Source organism: Ahaetulla prasina, chromosome 1, assembly GCF_028640845.1.
Source record: "Ahaetulla prasina isolate Xishuangbanna chromosome 1, ASM2864084v1, whole genome shotgun sequence".
NCBI lineage: Eukaryota > Metazoa > Chordata > Lepidosauria > Squamata > Colubridae > Ahaetulla > Ahaetulla prasina.
Genome location: NC_080539.1, coordinates 62,293,705 through 62,314,243, shown reverse-complemented (window position 1 = coordinate 62,314,243; position 20,539 = coordinate 62,293,705). Strand labels below are relative to the sequence as shown.

General features: G+C 37.6%; 1 protein-coding gene across 2 annotated transcripts in view; it reads left to right on the top strand.

Annotated features, from left to right (window-relative positions):
- Positions 1-5,546: 5,546 nt before the first annotated feature.
- The window catches only part of TP53BP2 (tumor protein p53 binding protein 2), a 49,531-nt gene continuing 34,538 nt past the window's right edge, over positions 5,547-20,539 (top strand). The window contains exon 1 of one of the 2 annotated variants that reach the window (XM_058165500.1): positions 5,547-5,848. In XM_058165500.1, coding sequence (XP_058021483.1) covers positions 5,822-5,848 — 27 coding nt within the window. In that variant the 5' untranslated portion in view covers positions 5,547-5,821. Of the gene's footprint in view, positions 5,849-6,015; positions 6,454-20,539 lie in introns of those variants that run through there. The other variant, XM_058165498.1, reaches the window with a different exon arrangement.

Here is a 20,539-nt window from a genome sequence, read left to right as displayed (position 1 = left end):
GGCTTTAAAGGTAATAACCAATACATTGAACTGCACACAGAAGCAAATTGGCAACCAGTACAGCTCACACATAACAGTGGTGCAACATATGCCACTCTGGGGGCATCCAGAACTGCTTGCATTGCCACATTCTGGACCAATTGCAGCTTCTGATTGTTCTTCAAGGTTAGCACGATTGCTTTTGCAATAATCCAAACAGAAGATCAGGGCATGAGTGACTGAGAGCAAGGCCTCATGATCAGAAAAGGGTGCATCTGGTGCACAATGCAAAATTGTGCAAAGGCTCTCCTAGCCATGACTGCCAGGTCTCAGGAGTCTAGGAACCCCCCTCTCCCCCAGGTTGCACACCAGGTCTGCCTGGAGTAATGCAATACCATCCAGAACTAAAGATAACAAACCTCCAGACCTTAAGGCTCCATTTACCCAGAGCCACTCTGTCTTAACAGGGTTCAGCTGATGTCTCTTGTCCCCTATCCAGGCCCTACAGCTTCCAGTCACTGTGATCACCAGGGATGAAGATGTACAGGTGAGTATCATCTGTGATATCTCATCCAATGGTGTTGGATGATCTCACCCAGCGACTTCATCTAGATGTTAAAAAGGAGTTGAGAAAACATTGAGCTCTGTGGTATCCTACAAAAGAACAGCTGTAGGCTAGATCTCTCATCCCCTATCAACCTATTGGAACCAACTATGAAAAAAATGAACCAAAGCAGTACAACATTGCATCACTCAGTCCCAAATCCCACAGTCGGTCCAGAAAGACACCACGGTTGATGGTATCAAAAGCCAAACCAAACTAAAGAGGGTAAGGATGGATACACTACCCCATCCTATTCTTGCCAGAGATCATTGACATGACCAATATCATTTCCGTCCCATAACCAGGCCTGAAATTTGACTTAAAGGCATCTAGTTAATCTGTTTCATTCAGGACCCTCTGGAGCTATAACGCAATTACCTTTTTCACCACCTTCCCTAAAAAGGGGAGGTAAGAGATTGATTGAATGTTGTACAGTAGGGATGGGTCTAATGGTGGCTTCTTAAGGAGTGGACTATGGGTGCCAGGAACACCCCCTCCTCCAAGGATGTATTTAATCACTGCATGCACCTACCCAGAAGTCCAACATTAGTAGAAGCTTTCACTAACCAGGAGACACAGGGTTCTAATAATCAAATGGTCTGGCTGATAGCCACAAGGACCCTGTCCACTTCTCAGGTTAAACAGGATCAAACTGTTCCCAATTAACAGATAAATCTGTTCTCTGGGCATCTCTAATAAACTTGCTTGACACTTGGACTCCAGCCAAGAACAAATCTGAGTGATTTTATCCATTAAGTATTGCAGAAACTCTTCCATGCAACCCTCAAGAAAATCTTCTGAGTCTTCCTTTATTTAGGTAGCCTAGGTGTCCCTAAGACAGATAGCTTGATACCAGACCATTTAAGTCATTAATGATCATAAAAATTTCAATACTTTAAACTGAGCCAAGAAATTAATTGGTAACCAATGCAATGCAATTGGCATAACTTAGGGCTATAATATATATTAATTATGCATCTGCATCTGAAGGGGAACAAAGAAGGTAAGTGACATCAAAGGTATATTTATGCAAATGTTAGGTGAACTATGTATTTTGTGCCAATCATATGAGCTGCATTAATTACAAAATTTATGTTATTTATATGATGATGCACATAGCATCACTCTGGCTTAAACAATGTGGTACTGTAATACTGCATCTGTGGTACTCCAAACTCCTCGTGACTACATAATGACATCTATAGTATTACCAGACTGCTATTGATCACATTCTAAATCAAATGCAATCTCGCAACTTTGAAAAGGCTATTTCATTTATACAATGTATGTATGTATTTCATGCAGTGGAAGTGTAAGCCAGAGAGAAAATGTAGCTTTGCCTATAACCATTAATTTAAATTTGAGTGAATGGAAAGTGGGTTTCTTTTTCCAAATAATAATCTGCAGAAAAGTATTTTCAACATTCCTGAATAGATCATATGATTTGAAGGAATGATGTTTGAATATTTTGTAGCCACTTGTGTAATGATTTCACAATAACACATACTGCATGCTTGATAACAGATTATTTGGACTGTTAAAAACCATATAAATGTACCATAATAATGCTTAGTATCCTAAAAGTAAATCTTACCATTTTCTTTAAAACCTCTCAATAACCAAACAATAATTATTGCAATACCAAAACTTAAAGCAATTAACCATTATTACGCAAACTACAGGATTAATAGGACATTGCAAAATAATTATAGGATTAAAATTATAGCCCAAAAGAAAGCCTAAATTAAAATTCTTGGTAGTGTTTTTAAAGAATACTGTAGAGTTTATATATTATAATAAAACTAATAATACCATATCCCTATCCATAGTAGTTTTCGTATGCATTGCACAGGAAAGGAAATGGTTAGTTCTAACATTTTGGATCTGCTGGTTTTAAGTTCCCAGCAAGTAGAATATTATTTGATCCTTCTCCAAACTGAAACAATTCTGGCAACATAAAAAACCAATCAAGAGTACATGGCTGAACTGACGCCCATAATGAGATTTGTATTTGCTGCACACTTTGAAGAGAGATTTCTAGCAGAAAGCAGAAATTTTAAAAGAGGACACATCTCAGCTTTTATTGGAAATTAAAATTTAGTTTTCCTGTTTAATGCAATCTATCAAATTCTCACTGAATTTTTGATGAGCAAGACTGTTAAAAGTATAGCAACACTATTATGTCATCGCTGGTGTTTTTCATTGGCTAACTAAGCTCAACAGTGTCTCTTAGCAACATGGTGGAACAGCAAACAGTACAATTAACTCTTTCATACTTATTATATAAGCTTCACTTCAGGTTTATTTTAGAATTACAAATACGTTTTCCCCCTTCTCAGTCATGGCAATGATGAAAGAAAACACTTCAAAATAGCAACTTTAGGGTAATATGATTATTAGAGCAACAAATGAGATTATTAGAACAACTAATTCAAAATCCACAGCTGGCAATTCCAAATTAACCTGAAAAGGTGGGACAAGCTCTGATCTGTTATTTTAAACAATTTCCCCATGGACCAACTAGTCTAGGATTGCTTTTTAATACAATTATAGCATTTTTCTCAAGCAAATAGATTTTTATGAAAAGTTCTAAATTTTAGTGAATTACAGCTGTCTTACACAGTTCACAAAGGTTATGCTTTTTAATAAAATGAGATAGTCTGAAAAGATTGTATTAGACTTTTCCTGATTTTTGACTATCATAAATCTGTCTCTCATCCTACAACAGAATTGTGTCATTTGTAGTTAATAAAAATAAAAAGTTCTATTAAACTCTCAGAATATTAGGAACTTGGGAGAGAAAGATGAAGAGGAACAAATATTATAGTTTTTGTAGAGTCTGATTCCCAAAATACCCTATATATATTTAAAAATAAAATATTCATCACACATGCTCTTACCCATTTTGGTTTTATGTATTCTAAATGCAATATTAATTTACTAACATTTAAGTGATATAGTTTTATTATGACTTAGCATACTTTTATATGCTAAAAGTATACAAGCTAAGACTCCAATTCTATAAATGGTCCCTGAAAGCTGTTAGAATAGTCCAGATTTCTTCTCAAAATTTTCTTGTTTTCAATTTGATGGAAGTAAACATATGGACAATAGTAATATCAACAGCAATTAACATGTTAACTAAGCTTAATGTTTAATTAAATCAACTTTCGTTTTGTCTTTGCCACACATGCCACTTTGTCCTAGCTCAGCTACTTTCTGGAATGTGGGTGCAGCATGTCTTTTAAATGCTATAAATTGTCTTCAGCCTTCCCCACATCCTCTTTTGCTCATCCTTCTTTATCTATTTATAGTTTGTAAGTTGTTGATTTAGACAAGCACTTATCTAAATGAATTTTAAATGAATTTTAATCTTTTCAGTATGATTTTGTTTATATGTTAATTGAATATGAATAGGATACAAATTCTAAATGGTCTGATGCTTAATATCACAATGGAGTTTTGAAAAAGAAGTAAAAGTGCAATCTTATTCTCAGTCCTTTGAAAGAAAATCCACTGAGTTCAATATAACTGATTTTTTACAAGAACCGTTCTGTTAAGTAGATAAAATAAACTGAATATGAAAAGCTATTCTGAAGTAATATACAATGGTAAAAATAAATGAGATCTCTGATCAGAAAAGCTTCTAACTACTTGTTACTAGTTTTGTACTTCTTTCATATATTATGAGTCACTTAATCTTAGTATTGGACCGATATCGTTTCAGTGCCTTGTTATGATATAATTGCATTTACTAAGTTTAGAGGACACTGAAAACAAGGGAATCATCCTGTAGTCTAGCAGGGTTCATTTCATAACCAAAAAGAGTGACAATGTAAAAGAAAAAACAAATTCATATCAACAATTATAATACTACAAACCTACATAGAAAAAATACCTTTCACTGGTATTTTAACTGTCAATTGTTTTCTTAGGTTAGTTCAACAATATCTTTATAGCATTTATATGGCTGCCCATCTCAAATAAAGTGATTTTGGGTGGCATATCAAAACTCAGTAACAAATACAAAACATAATTCACTAAAAGTTTAATAGTGTATTATGTTTATCTCTTTTATCAAATTGATTGAAGTCTATTGAGATCTGGGCTGGGGCATTAAATTTATAAAGTATAATCTTGTTAGATGAAAATGCCAAAATTAATAAGTTTATGAATCCTACTTTATTGGATTAAACTTTTTTTACACGGAAATACATACAGAAATGTAACATGAATTTTGTAAATGGACATTAAGTGAAAGGATTATAACAGAAATCAGATTGTAACTTAAAAAATCTGTATAATAGATCTTTATTAACTACTAAAATAAAGAGGATAAATTCCGTTTGAACCATGATCATTTCATATCCACGATCATTTAATAGGGATGGGAGGTTATACTGTATATCGATGTTTCTGAAACATTTTAAGTATTGAAAAAATAAGATTCTTTTAATGGACTTTCAAATTACTCAAGCTTTGAGAACATAGCAAATATTTATTCACTATTATAACAACAAACTTCCTTTTGCAATATGAAGTTGTTTTAGAACTTTAGCTGCTTTGGGGAAACACGATTCTTTAGAGTTTAACAATCTCGAAAAATAAACTACTACACTAGCCAAAACAAAAAATTGCTCTATTTAATGCAAAAGAAAGGGTGGAATTGCCCGCACAAGGATCAAACAAAAATCAAGGGCCGAATACTTCAGCCACGATAGATTACTTGTGAGCTACCCCTTCACGCAGCCTGGGAGAGCCAGGTAAAGAGTATTCCTGAACGTACTCCAGGCAACATTTCAGAGAAGATGGAAAGCAATGCTGTTCCGAAACTAATGGCGGGAATTTCGCTTTAGGCCCCGGGGCACTAATTCTCCACCCTGAGTGAGGAGAGGAGAGCGGAGCTTTCCGAAGCTCTGCCCAGCCCAATTTGGGGGTGGGACTCAGGCGGGGCTCCACTCCTCCGCCACGCCGAGCCAGCGGGGAATAGTTTCAGAGTGGGCTTGAGGGCCGCGGCCGCTTAGGCTGAGGGAGACAGCGGAGGGGCTTCGACGAGACAAAGCCCTGAGCGGCGGGGGCTTTGCGGGAATCGCAGGCCAGGAAGTGCACGGCCGTTTGGGAAGCGTCGCGATCCGGACCGCCTCTTGCAACAGGTTCCTAGGGAAAGACGGCAGGCCGCTCCGCCTCCCCAGGCCCCAGTCATTGGTCCCGGTCCCGGAACCTGCACCACCCGCCTCAATGCGGTTCGGAGCCAAGATGATGCCGGTAAGTGTACGCGAACCTGTGTGTGAGTGGGGGGAGGAAGGGTGGAAGAAGACACCCTTTTCTTGATCCAAAGTGGAAGGTTAGCCCGACCCCAGGTCGCCGTCGTTTCGGCTCGAGAGGGATCAGGCTTACGGCCGCCGCTCCTCCTCTTCCTTTTCTTCAGCAACTTCATACAGTGGGGATATTGGGGGAAAAGTTCGACACCGAGAGGTTAGTGTGGAAACGAGCATTAGGGACGCCGGATTCTTTCGAAGTGTCTTACGAGCAGCGGTTGCCGCTTAAGAAGAGGGTCGATTGTCGTCAGATGATTTAAGATGGGGGGACTCGGGAGAACGAGAGAATCGGCAAATGGAGCTGCTGTTCCTGCTTCTCGCAACCTTTGAGAAAATGGAGAGAAAGAGCCGTTCTGGGCTTCGGAGACTCTCAAGAACACTTTTGCTAATCTGCCGACTCCATGCACTGTTCCGATTTCTACAGGTCTTGTTCCAAAGAGAACAAGCATTTCCTAGCATTTCAAGACAAAGTCAGAGATGTTTCTTGTAAGCAAGATTTATAATGACTGGTTTACAGCTGTTGAATCAGCAATTGATGTAGCTGCGGAAGAGGCAAGTGCAATTTTAGGTTACATTAGCAGAAGCTAATGTTTACATTAGCAGAAGCTAATGTTTTCCAAATCATGGGAAATAATGGTTGTGTTTTTCAGACCACATCTTGTTTATTGTGTTCAGTTCTGGGCACATTTTTGGGATGATTCAGACACGCTTAAAACAAGTTCAAAGAAAGGCAATTTGGATGATGAAAGGACTAGAAGCTATAGCCTGCTAAAAGAGATTAAGGGAATGGGGGAAGCTTAGCTTTGAGAAAAGGCAATTCAAGGTGTTTATGTAGAAAATATATAAACGCTGACAAATGTGAGGCTGGCACCCATTCTTCATCTTTCAGAGTAAGAAATGAAATAAAGTTACATGAATGGATATTCAAATTTGATATTAGAAAACACAGTAAAACAATAAAACCATTTAGCAGTAAGATTACCAAAGAAATTGGCAGTTGCCATTCTTTGGCTGGGTTCAGGTAGAACTTAGATAATAATTAATTATGTTTACATTTGAAAGCCTGTACTAAGCAGACAGTTGAACTAGTGACCTCAATATTTTTTTTCATCTATATGATTCCATAATATGTACCTGCTATAATATGAACAATTACATAGTTTGTTTTCTAAAAGTTTTGCCATGTTTCTTGGTACATAGTTTTGTTTTTGTGTTGTTCAACTATAAGTAAAAAGAATCACCATGATAATTTTAGGTTTACAAGAATAATGAATTCTGTTCTCAGTTATATTTATGTTATACAATGAACTAATTAATCAATTATTTTAGTTTTATATGTTTTTAGGGGTGTGCATGAAATGGAAAATAGGTTTCACGTTTTATAGATTCTATTGAACAATGTTGGAATTAGCTATAGGTCAGCAGAAGTCAAACATGGAATGCTGTGGTACTAATGAATTTATGGTAGATCATAAGTCCTTTGTCCAGCAGCTCAACTGTTTCCCAACTTTCCTGTGTGTTTCCTTCTCCTCTTCAGCTGCTGCTTCTGCTGGTGTCCTAGCATGACGCTTCCCACTGCCTTCCTGTCTTGCAGGGCTTGGTTTACCATAATTATATCTAACTTGAGAATGGTATCAGGCTTCTGATTTTAAGCTATGCTGTGAATCACACCCTTATGCTTTATAAACTATTATTTTAAGTTAACTTTTTAAATAAATATATTGTAGCAATTTGTTATTTATTCAGTGAAACAAATAATAGCTTAGCACAATATATGAACCCCATTGGAAAAATCTGTAAATGGCTTATCGCTGCTTTCTTCAGGGAAATTTTTTGTTTTACCTTTTGACCCTTAGATTCCTTGGAGTTCTGTCCAAAATGTAACCAAGGCAAATCCTGCATGTCTTCTAGCTGTAAACTCTAGCAAAATTGATTTCCTGTCTTGTGTTTTTTATATTCTGCTTCCTTAGTGCTAGAATGTTTTTACATTTTTTTAAAAAGAAAAAAGTAGTAGTTTCTGCAAATTCTATCAATCTTCCATTGAGTGGAATAGGGTATGTTGTGTTGGGCTAGCACATCTGATTTCTCTCGGTAAAATGTATTACAATACTATTGAAAAGTTTGCATTAAAGATATAACCACATTAGGAGACTTTCAGTATTCAGTAGGTTTTGTGGGACATAATTTCATGATGCACTAATAGATCAATATTGTAATTGGATACATATTTTTAAGTGATCTTGGTTATTTTATGTTTCATATTTCTAAACAACTTCACTGAATATTTCATTTTTAGAGAAGCTGAAGACTAACTATTGAAAGTAGATAAATGCTTCCTTTGATGGTGGTAATAATTATAATTAATGCTTTAGCAGAAAACGTGAAGAATATATATTATTGAAGTATCTAGTAATAGAGTAATATTACAGATATGGTACTTGGGAAAATGAATAAATTTAATTGTGTGTTTGTTTTAAAAAGTACAGTATCATAATTAAAGTAAGCAAGTGGTTCTGTTGCTTTAAAAGGCCTTTCTTATTAAGTAACCTTTTGTTTTTTAGAGAGATTTCCTCAAATAATTTAACATTAGTTCATATTAACATATATCTGTATATACGGTTGTAATTATTAAAATCTAGATTTTCCTCATTTTTAAATAATAAGTTGGATCCAGAGTTTGCCCTCAGGAGTGGACATGATTGTGTTTAATCTGATGTTATTTATCAGTAACAATCTAATTCCATATAAAGTTGCTGTGAATGGTAGAGAACCATATTGTACACTGTGTTTCAGATAATACTTTTGTTTTTACTTTATTATCAGATTTCATCTTGGTATATAGTTTTGTTTTTGTGTTGTTCAAATACAAGAGTAAAAAGAATCTTTATGATAATTTTAGGTTTACAAGAATAATAAATAATAAATAATAACCTTTTCTGGACTGAGTGCGCAAAGCGTGTATGCGTGCGCAAATGTGGGTGCATGTGCCTGAACCCTCAAAATGCAATGTGCATGCGGGCCCCGCATATGCGCTCTGCCCTCTGCACATGCATGCATGCCCCCCCCATGTGCCCTGCATTCATGGGCACCTCCTCACATGCACCCTGTCCCACATGCGCGGCAGAGATCCGATGGCTGGCAGGAGGTGTACACGCATGCGTGTCAGAGCCGAGCTGTGGTTACGGCTCACGTGCCCACAGAGAGGGCGTTGCGTGCCACCTCTGGCACATGTTCCATAGGTTCGCCATCATGGTTATTCACTGAACTACTAATTCATCAATTATTTTAGTTTATTTTCCATGGGTTGCCTCCGGCCAATGTATAGAGTATATTTTTGTAATTGGTTGCGGCAGTTGCTATAAAACTGTTAATCAAAGAGGGTTGTTAAACTATTAATTACTTGATAATCAATTTTGTGATTACTTATTTATATCCTGTCCTCCAAGGGGCTCTTAATGCAGTGTGTGTGTCTGAATGTGTGTGTGTGTGTATTTCTTCACAATGACCTTGGGCTATTGGGACTATTTTCTTCACCAGTAAAAGATAATGGTTAGCCCAAGGTCACTGGTTGCCTTTATAGCTTGGGGTTATTTGATCCTAAATCTGGACAAGTCAGATATTCTGTGGCACTGTCTTCTAAATACAAAAGATGTTTTTCTATGACAAACTTAAGAAAATCTATGCAGTTTAAAAAATAGGAATGTCTACATGGAAGGTCAGACAGGAAGTCAAATATTTAGTTAAATAGAATTCTAGAGAACTGACAGTTAAAGTTTTGATTAATGTATTTGATTAAAGTATTCTGATTAATGATGTTAAAGAAGCATTTTCTAACTTAAGTGATTTTTAATTTCATGGAAACAAAAGCAAATAGAGAAAGGCAAACAAGTATTGTCCAGTAGTAAAAACCAAACAAGTCCTACAATCCTGCTGAAACAAAAATATGGTAAATCATATAATAGGGTATAGTGTAATACAGCCTATGAAGATATGGAGTGATCAAAAATTCACACTCTTTCATATGTGTGCATTAATAACAACAACAGAGTTGGAAGGGGCCTTCTAGTCCAATCCCCTGCCCAGGCAGGAAACCCTACACCATTTCAGACAAATGGTTATCCAACATTTTCTTAAAAAGTTCCAGTGTTGGAGCATTCACAACTTCTGCAGGCAAGTCGTTCCACTTATTAATTGTTCTAACTGTTAGGAAATTTTTCCTTAGTTCTAAGTTGCTTCTTTCCTTGATCAGTTTCCACCCATTGCTTCTTGTTCTACCCTCAGGTGCTTTGGAGAACAGCCCGACTCCCTCTTCTTTGTGGCAACCCCTGAGATATTGGAACACTGCTATCATGTCTCCCCTAGTCCTTCTTTTTATTAAACTAGACATACTCAGTTCCTGCAACCGTTCTTCATATGTTCTAGCCTCCAGTCCCCTAATCATCTTTGTTGCTCTTCTCTGCACTCTTTCTAGAGTCTCAGCATCTTTTTTACATCGCGGCGACCAAAACTGAATGCAGTATTCCAAGTGTGGCCTTACCAAGGCATTATAAAGTGGCACTAACACTTCACGTGATCTTGATTCTATCCCTCTATTTATGCAGCCCAGAACTATGTTGGCTTTTTTAGCAGCTGCTGCACACTGCTGGCTCATTTCTAAATGGTTGTCCGCTAGGACTCCAAGATCCCTCTTGTACTACTATTGAGCAAGATACCACATATATGGTACCTGTGCATTTTGTTTTTTTGCCTAAATGTAGAACCTTACTTTTTTCACTGTTGAATTTCATTTTGTTAGATAGCGCCCAATGTTCAAGTCTGTCAAGATCCTTTTGTATCTTGAGCCTATCTTCTGGAGTGTTGGCTATTTCTGCCAGCTTGGTGTCATCTGCAAATTTGATGAGTTCCCCATCTATCATTGGTGTCATTGATGAAGATGTTGAAGAGTACTGGGCCTAAAACAGAGCCTTGGGGTACTCCACTGCATACTTCCCTCCATGTGGATGTAGTTCCATTGAGGACTACACGTTGAGTGTGGTTGGTCAACCACTTACGAATCCATCTGGTGGTGGTGCTGTCTAACCCACATTTTTCTACTTTATCTAGTAGTAGGTTATAGTCTACTTTATCAAATGCTTTACTGAAGTCCAAGTAAATTATTTTATTTATTTATTTTATTTTTTTATTTTATTTGCATTTATATCCCGCCCTTCTCCAAAGACTCAGGGCAGCTTACACTATGTCAGGCAATAGTCTTCATCCATTTTGTATACTATATACAAAGTCAACTTATTGCCCCCCAACAATCTGGGTCCTCATTTTACCTACCTTATAAAGGATGGAAGGCTGAGTCAACCTTGGGCCTGGTGGGACTTGAACCTGCAGTATTGCAAGCAGTTGCTGTTAATAACAGGCTGCATTAGCCTGTTGAGCCACCAGAGGCCCTATATCGACAGCATTCCTTTGGTCTACTAATTTTGTCACTTTGTCAAAGAATGCAATGAGATTAGTCTGGCATGATCTGTTTTTGACAAACCCATGTTGGCTTTTGGTTATTACTTTGTTTGCTTCTAGGTGTTCGGTGATTCGTTGCTTGATTATCTTTTCCAGAATCTTCCCTTGGTATTGAGGTCAGGCTGATAGGTCTGTAGTTTCCTGGATCTGTTTTTTCCCCCCTTTTTTGAAGATGGGAACTATATTAGATGTAGCATTATGTCAGTGACGGGTTAAAACACAGTAAAAAAAATCTAGTTTCTTTACCTCTAAATATTTTTGCCTTGACAGCAGAAATACAGTATTAGATTTTAACATTTGATAACATTCCACAGTATGTAATTAGAAAAGGAAAAAGTATGTGAAAGTTAATGCATTTCTAGATATGATGTGACTATTTCAGTAACTAAATTTTTCAAATTTATTTATTGTTGTTATAGATCTTGAATAACACAAATAACTTGTTTTGTAACTTTCTTTACTTGTAAATAACATTGGGATTTAAAAAGTTTCTGCCAGCCTTTTTTAATTTATTCATCAGTTATGCTGATTTGTGGAACATGGTCCGTTAAGGTTGATAAATTATGTTGGTTGGTGATAATAAATGTTCTTTCACTATCATTTATGCTACATCCGTTACAATGCAAGAAATATTCCCAACCTTCAGAAGAAACTTTGGGTGGGTGGGTGGGTCAGTGGGAAGGAGATAAAGTTAAGGTGTCTTATCTTGCGTGGATGTAGTATGTGGGAATGACACTGGGAGACAGGAGGAAGAGCCTCAGCCTAGATGACGGCACTTTCAGACTTGCAAGGTTCTTTTAATGTATCTTTACAATAAAAAATAGAGCTAGAATTCCTGGTTGTGCTTCTTGTATGGACTGCATCACAAGGCTAACATCAATCTTGCAAGCCTGTCTCTTACTTTTACTTTCCCCTAAACTTGGGTGGGTCCTTTCTGAAAGGCTTTCACTAACCTTCCTCTTTCCACTGAAATTTTATTTATCAAACTGTGTCTGGACTGTAAATGTTCCTCCTGTCTCTCAAAGTCACTCCTACATACCAGTAGAATATGTGAATAGCCAAAATGTCATTTAATTCTAGACTGAGAATTAGTAGAACAACCACATTTGTAAATTATTTAAAAGAATAGAATAAAAGTGAAGACTCCATCAAGTTGAGCTTGATTCCTACTGATAACATGGATCTGCAATTTTCTTAGAAGCAATGCAAAAATGATTTGCCCTTGTCATCTGTTATTCTGATTTGACTCTTTAGTCTAGCCTATTGCTCTGAGATTTTTTTGATAGTCCTCATTGTACTTAATCATGTGATTGTTTATTTAATATGTCAAGATGTCTTAAGTACTGGCACCATGTTAGGCAATGGATGCTGAATATCTTGGACATTAAATAGAAGGGACACTTGATTATCTACACAACTGGACTTTCTAATTCTCTTCTGCAATTTGTATGTCATGAAAAAGTGCATGGAAATTTGGAGGACCCTGTTCAGTGTTGTTGATATTTACATTTTCATTTGGAGGGTATAATTGCCAAAGTTGGATCAAGGCAGCTACTGTTAATCTTTTATTGCTGTTCCTTTTATCCTTGTTTTGGCAATATTTCTGTATCCCAAAGTAGGTCTTTTGTAGTACAGTCTCATGCACTCTCTGAAAATGAGACCCTTGGGGAAAAGCAGTATTGTTGTATGTATATTCTGCTGCTGAATGGAAGCCATGCCTATTAGTGCTCTTTGTAGACTGTGATGTGTTGGTGATAAAAGTTCTGGCAGATCTGCTCTAAATGCATCTGTTTGGAAGTAAATTGTATTGAAAATGGTTACTGTCCAAAGAATAATCTGTACCATAGAGAATGTATGGTTTATGCTTCTCTGTCACAAAACACAAAAATTGATATTTAAATTAAGGGTAGTCTAAAGCAGGGGTCTCCAACTTTGACAATTTAAGACTTGTGGACTTCAACTCCCAGAGTTCCTCCCAGCTCGTTCCATCTAAGTGAGTCGCAGGCATGCATGCAGTCCCGTGCATGCCACTCGCACAAATGGAGTTGTGCATGCATCCTCTTGGCTATCCATAAAAAGGTTGTGGGGACCCAGTTGCAGTAGAGCTGACAAATCTTGTTTAAGTAACTTGTTCTAAAATTCATTTTTTTCCCTGTTGGATTTATTCTAAACTGTGATTTATGAAATTGATGATTGCAAGGGGCTTTGTGTAATAGACCTTACTATTTAAAATGTAAAAGAAAATATTCCTGCTTAGAGACTCAAATGAATAAACTTTAAAAAATTGATACTAATTGACCAACTTAAGCTTACATACCTACTCTTTATCCTGTCTAAAATCTTTTAAAAAATGAATAGTACCTCATGATAATTTATGTTGTTTAACTGTTCCTGGTGTAGAGAAAATTGTAAGAGTTGTTTTAGACCTATATTCACCCAGCTGTTAACTTTAAATTGTTCGTAAAGGCATTGTTTTTTCAAATAAATGTTGGGCATGACTTATAATTTTCTGTAAGATAAGATTCTTGCTTTCTTTACCCTTATATTAATTGCTAGAAGGCCTATTGCTAAATTCAAAATTGCTACTGGTATACCTGAGGAAGAGGCCAAAATTGATCTCATGAACGTATTCTGAACCACTGATACCTCAAATTGGGGTCCTATATGTTAATGGTGAGATTGTTTTCCCCTGGAAGATTTTGAGTGTAGGGTGTACTACTGATAATCTCATAGCCATTGTTCTTGCTGATAGTATATTTTTTCCATGATATTGTTTCAATAAACTGCTTACCCAAATACTTTGCTGGATCTGTCTCCTTACCATCTAGTGCGGGTATCAGCAACCCGTGGTGCTGGAGCTGAGTCTTCCAATGGCGCTGCTGCCACCACCTCCATGGCCTGCCCGCCATGCGCAGCACAGTGAAAGTTAGCGTGCTTCACAATGGGGGAGACGGGGTCCCCTCCTCCTGGAGCCCATTACGACGCATAGCCACAATGTGACCCTCCCCACTTGCCCCTGACAATAGCAGCGGTGTTGGCCACGGCACAGCGAGGGACAGGCCAGTGTTTTGGGGTGGAGAGCATGTCACACATCCAGCACCAACCAAGGCTAGAAGTAGCTACTCACCATTTCCTGCTGCAGTCGGGCAGTGAGAGAGAGACAGAGAGACACACACATTCAGTTCGATTCAGCTTCATCTGCTCCCCTCTCTCTGCCTTTGCCCAGTTTTCAGGGATTCAGTAGATGCTGCCTTGGTGATGGGGGTGGGGTGTTGTACCATACTTTGCCTGCCAAGTGTCTTCGGGGGCTCCCGGGGACTATATTTTCTGGCCACTTTGGACCGAGTTGTAGGACGCGTATGCGTGCCTGTATGAGTGTGCTGCTGCTTGGGATGATGCTTCTTTGAAGTGCATGTGGCGATCTAAGACGGCGACCTCATGGTGCTGTAAAGTAACAGCTGACAGTCACTCATTTTGCAATTCAAGTTTTATTTTGTATCTGTATCTGTATCTTTCCAGAGACAGAGAGAACATGGCCGAATTTCCTTACAGCTATTCCCTGGGTGCCTGGCTTGGGAAGTGGTGGTGGGGAATGGGGAGAGGAAGAGAGGGAGGGGGAGAGAGAGAGAGAAAGAGAGAAAGACAGGGAGGGAAAGAGAGAAAGAGATAGAGACAGAGACAGAGAGAAAGAGGGGGGAAGGGAGAGAGGGTGGGAAAGAGAGGGAGGGAAAGATATAGAGAGATAGAAAAAGAGAAAGAGAGAGGGGGGGAGGAAACGAGAGACACCAAGAGAGAGACAGAGAGGGGGAAGAGATAGGGAGAAAGAGAGAGGGAGGGAAAGCGAGGGAGGGAAAGCAAGAGACAGACAGAGGAGGGAAAGAGAAAGAGATACAGAAAGAGATAGGGGGAAAGAGAGAGAGGGAGGGAAAAAGAGAGGGAAAGGGGGAAAGAGAGAGATGGAGGGAAAGAGAGACAGAAAAAGAGAGAAAGAGAGAAGGAGGGAAAGAGAGGGAAGGAGGGAGAGAGAGAGACAAGAGACAGAGAGAGACAGTCATGTGACTGGGTGGGAATGAATGACATCGAGTTGGCCATGCCACCCATATTTTGGAGCTCCCGGTATTTTCTTTTCTGTGGGAAATGGGTCCAAATGGCTCTTTGAGTGTTTAAGGTTGCAGACTCCTGATCTAGTGTCCATCTAGTCTTTATGTCCTTTTAGCAAATACTATCATTTTGGTTTTGGAATAATTTACCTGTGAGTACTCTTTCCTAGAATGTGTGACAAATATTATCATAATTGTCATTCCAATTAATGTAGACACAAGTACCATGTTGTATAGTTGTATAGTAATATAGAGACCTTTCTACTTCCAGTTGACAAAATATAAAGGGAAGTATTATGAACCCATTCTACAATGTTATTTATATCAAAATTAAAAGGATGGGAGCCAATATGCAGCCGTAGTAGATACTTTTTGTGGTTTCCATCTACTTTGTTAACCCAATTGAAAGTCTAGTTTAAAAGAAAACAATCTACTTCCTGCTGACTAATATAGATGAATATGTAATAACACAAGTTGTATTGTTTGCCATGGCCACAAGGAAGAGATCAAAGCAGATCTTGACAAAGGGTGGTTATATTACAGAGGATGTATCACACTGATATGGATTGTCTGCAATTTTATATGAAATAAATGTATATACTATGCAACTTGGTACTTTAGAGAACTGGATATAGTCAAGCTTCTATCTGGACTTCACAAAATTAGATTTTAATAATAGGCAGTGATGAGTAATATTCCATGAAAAATGAAGTTGGTGAAAAAAAACCTTCAGGCTGTGTGGAAATTCTTAATAAAAGGAGTTACTAACAATTTTGAGAAGGGAAAGCAATACAAAGCAGCAATTCAAGCTAATGTAGCGGCACAAAATAATCTTCATGAAATGCCAAAAAATAAAAAAAGTATATGTAGAAGTAGAAAGAAAGCTAAATCAACAAATAGTTTGGAACTCTGGAGATAGTGTCTGGAAAGCAGAAGTTCAAAATGAGATTTTATTGCTGAGAGATGCTAAGAACCACACTTATTTAGATATACATTCATGGCAAAAAGAGATGAGTCAATCTGTTACGTGTTCAGTGAAGGTAACAAAACAGTCACAGTTACAAAGAAAAAACAGGATTACTCAAGTGTTATAGATTTTATTCTTCTCCAACCAAGAAGACATGTATTCCATCAAGCTTTGTGAAAAGCAGAATGCAGAATTTATTCCCAGTTGGGCAGGCAATAGTTTTTCTTTTGACACTATAGAACTGAAAGTTGGAGTTTGAAGAAACAGAATAAAAAGACTAATGACGCTTTGAACTTCAGGGTTGGAGAAGGCTCTTGAGAATATGAACGAAGAAAAGAAACTTATTATAGAATATATACAGTAAATCCAGAGGCACAAATGACCCAGCTCAAACTATCACATTTGAATATATTATGCAAAGACCCAGTTCTCTAGAGAAATCATAATACTGGAAAAGTTGGGAAGATAATACTAAGAGTGGGATGATAAGTATCATCTTTCCCCGAAAATAAGACTCCCCCCAACCTTAGTGGCACAGCCATTTGTTTATAAAAAGCCAGTTGGTCAGGGCCAGTTTGACCAGTTTGAGATGATATTCCAAAGGTTGTGTCCCACAATTGAATAGGCTCTCTTTCTAAGGCCCACAAGATGTCACTCACTAATAAATGGGACTTAGATTATGCCTTCCTTATTAGATCTAATGGGACAAAGAGATCTAACTGGGGAGAGTCAGACCCTCAATTCTTAAAGACCTCGTGACCTTCTGAGTAATAAGTTAGACTGGATGATATGACAATTAGGTACACACATAGCTTCTTTGAAATTTATGATCACGGAGTGTTCATCAGTACTTATAAAAATGGAGTGAAACACAAAGTTCAGTAGCACAGGTTTCTTTGTGGGCTCTACTATTCAGCATTTGCATTAAGAAATGATGAGAATGATTTGCGCTTTGCAGATGGCACAGAATTGGATGAGATAGTTAACAGTCTAGAAAATAAATAAAATTAAAAGTGGTTGGTTGGATAGAGAAATGGCCTGGAAAAAAGAAAATAAGTTTAATAACCCATGTTTTCCCTGAAAATAAGACCAGGTTTTATATTAACTTTTGTTCCAAAAATGCATTAGGGCTTACTTTCTGGTTAGGTCTTATTTCGCCTAGTCGATGAGCTTAACTGGGGCTTATTTTGGAGGTAGGATTTATATTACAAGCAGCCTGAAAAATCATGCTAGGGCTTATTTTCCAGTTGGGTCTTATTTTCGGAGAAGCAAGTTACAAAATGCACAGGTATAGGTTAGGATTATCTGTTGATAAACTTTATTATAAAAAAGTTGAATATGAATCTAATTGAATGTGAAATCCAAAGAGAGCATAGTTTGACATAGCTACATAAAGAAAGCTCTGTTGGAGCTTCCATGCTTTGGAACGAACTTCCCCCTGGTTTACATCAAGTGCCTGATCTTCGGACTTTTCGCCGTGAGCTGAAAACGCACCTATTTATTCAAGCGGGACTGGCTTAAAAGTCTTAAAAGTTTTACTAAATTTCAATTGGGGCTATTTATAATTTTATGATCTTAAATTGTTTTAAATTTCGGCCATTTGTAATATGCTTGTTTTAATTCTGTTTTTAATGTGTATATTGTGTGTTTTTTAATATTTGGCTGTACACCGCCCTGAGTCCTTCGGGAGAAGGGCGGTATAAAAATCTAATAAAATAAATAAATAAATAAATAATAAAGTACAATTCTAAGTTGTACTTTCTATGACAAGTGCATAGCATCCAGATCCCTGGAAGGAGTAGATTCATTTTATTCTGGTTGATCCCACTTCTGATATTGTATCAAGTTCTGGACACTATACTTAAAGAAGAGTCAGAGAATATGAAACAGATATGGAGAAGAATAAAAAAAGTTTACCAAGATTTTAGAAATGTAGTCACTTAAAGATTGAAGAAAAATTGCTAATGTTTCGCTTTGCAAAGATCTGGAGGAGGAATATGATAGCACTTTTCAGACACCTGCAAAGAAGACATGGCTTGTTTTCTATCATTCCACTGTACAGACAACAGAATAAAGGATTTTGATTACAAAAAGGGAAATTCTGGATGAATACTGGAAAAGAATTCTTAGCAGTAAGAGCAATGTGAGAATGAGAACGATTTCCCAATGAGGTAGTGGCTTATTGTTTACTCAATGTGTTAGTGCAGAGGCTATGCAGCAGTGTTTGGAAAATGCTTTAGCTTTAAATTCTTGCACTGCGAAAGAGATTGAAAATGATATGTTTTCTATAATTCTGTGGTATGATTTGATTTATTTGGAGAAAGTGAGCTTTGCAGTAATGATTCATGTCTCTGCCTGGTTCAGTAGATACAGGATTCCAACCTTAAATGCATTTTTATTAAGAAATTATTTTATTATTTTGTCATTTATTGTTGAGCATCTGTGAGCCAAAAAGCAACCCCTCCCAAAATAAAGAAATAAATATTATTTAGTAGCTACTCCATATTGTTTTGATACCTTGAATATACTTTGGTATATAAGTAGATGCATATTGCAGCATTATCTTAAAGCTTTAAATTTGCTATGCTGGTAACTAAGTAAATTAGCATCTAAATTTAGATCACTGTTCTTTTTTACGGCATAGGTGCAGATGTTAAGTGTTACTGTTATTGTTATTTTGAGATTGAGCTTTTACCTGCTGAAGTTTTGAGTTTTCATATTTTTTGTTTATTTGAGTACAGGGAGTTGAACATAAGAATTATTTCTGCATTTATACTTACTGGCTTGAGAGGGGTTAGTTTTTTTTGGTTTCCCAGCACAGAATGCTTCCATTAATATTAAGAAATGAATAAAACTATATCTTAAACTGCAGCTGTCTGTTTTGAAAAACCTGCTTGGTAAAGTAAGAAAGATGAAAATAGTTAGAAGTAATACATATAATAATACTGGAAAATGATTGCCATGAGTTGCAGGAAGGTGGATTAAATTGAATTATGTCTGAACCAACAGGAACCTTGAATGTACAGGACATCCTAAGAAAAAAAGTTCCTTCTTTCTTTCTTTCTCTCTCTCTCTCTCCCTCTCTCTCCATACATACTTACACATGTAACACACACACACACACACACACACACACACACACACACACACACACACTGCACTTCCTTATCCCTAGTTAACTCCATTCTTTGACACTACAGCGTGAAAGAGATAAAATAGTATTGGTCTTAACATTATCTTTTTAAAAAGAAACGTTTTTTTCTTTTACTTAGAGAGAAGGATAAATGTGTACTATTGTGTCCAAGAACTCAACATGAAGCAGTACTCCTTTCAGTTCTGGCTAATAAATTGAAAAGTAATAAAATTGTCACATCATGTGAATGCCTTGCTTAGCAACCCAGCCCTCCCTATGGTTGTCATTAAGTGAATCCTACTGGTGGTTATGGGGAGGACCTATTCTGATTCAGGCTATTCCTGGTTTGGTGCTTCCTAAATCCAAACACTAGTGAAAGTAAGGGACTACCTCCTCTTCAGTTCCTTCACACCCATCTCCTCTCATCACTGTCCTTTTGGCAGCCCTGCACTCTGCTGTCTCTGCAGATCATGGGCTCTGCTTGCCCTATCAGCCCTGAACCAGCTGACCTTTGCCATCTTCTTAGTCCTACTGCAAAGGAGGTGGATCCAGCCTGGCCTTTTGCAAGGCAGCTGCTTTCTGAGCCAGGCTTTCTTCCCAAGACTACATGCAGCTTTGTCCAAATTGTGTGCTGCTTTCTTGTGCAGCTTTGGAAGGGCAGCAGGGACAATGGAGTACAAGACAGCCAAAAGGGCAAAGATGGGAGAGAGATAAGCCGTGTGGGGAATTGAAGTACCCCATGATGGTAAGTGCAAGTGAGCTGTTAAGTGCCGTCATTTTGATCATGCGGTACTGCAGGCGCTGCAATAGCCTTAATTTTAGGGACCAGGCGTAACTAAAATTCGTTCAGTGTCACTGTAGCTTTGAACAGCCACTGAATGACTGGTCGTTAAGCAAGGACTACCTGTGCTAGCATTGAATGACCAT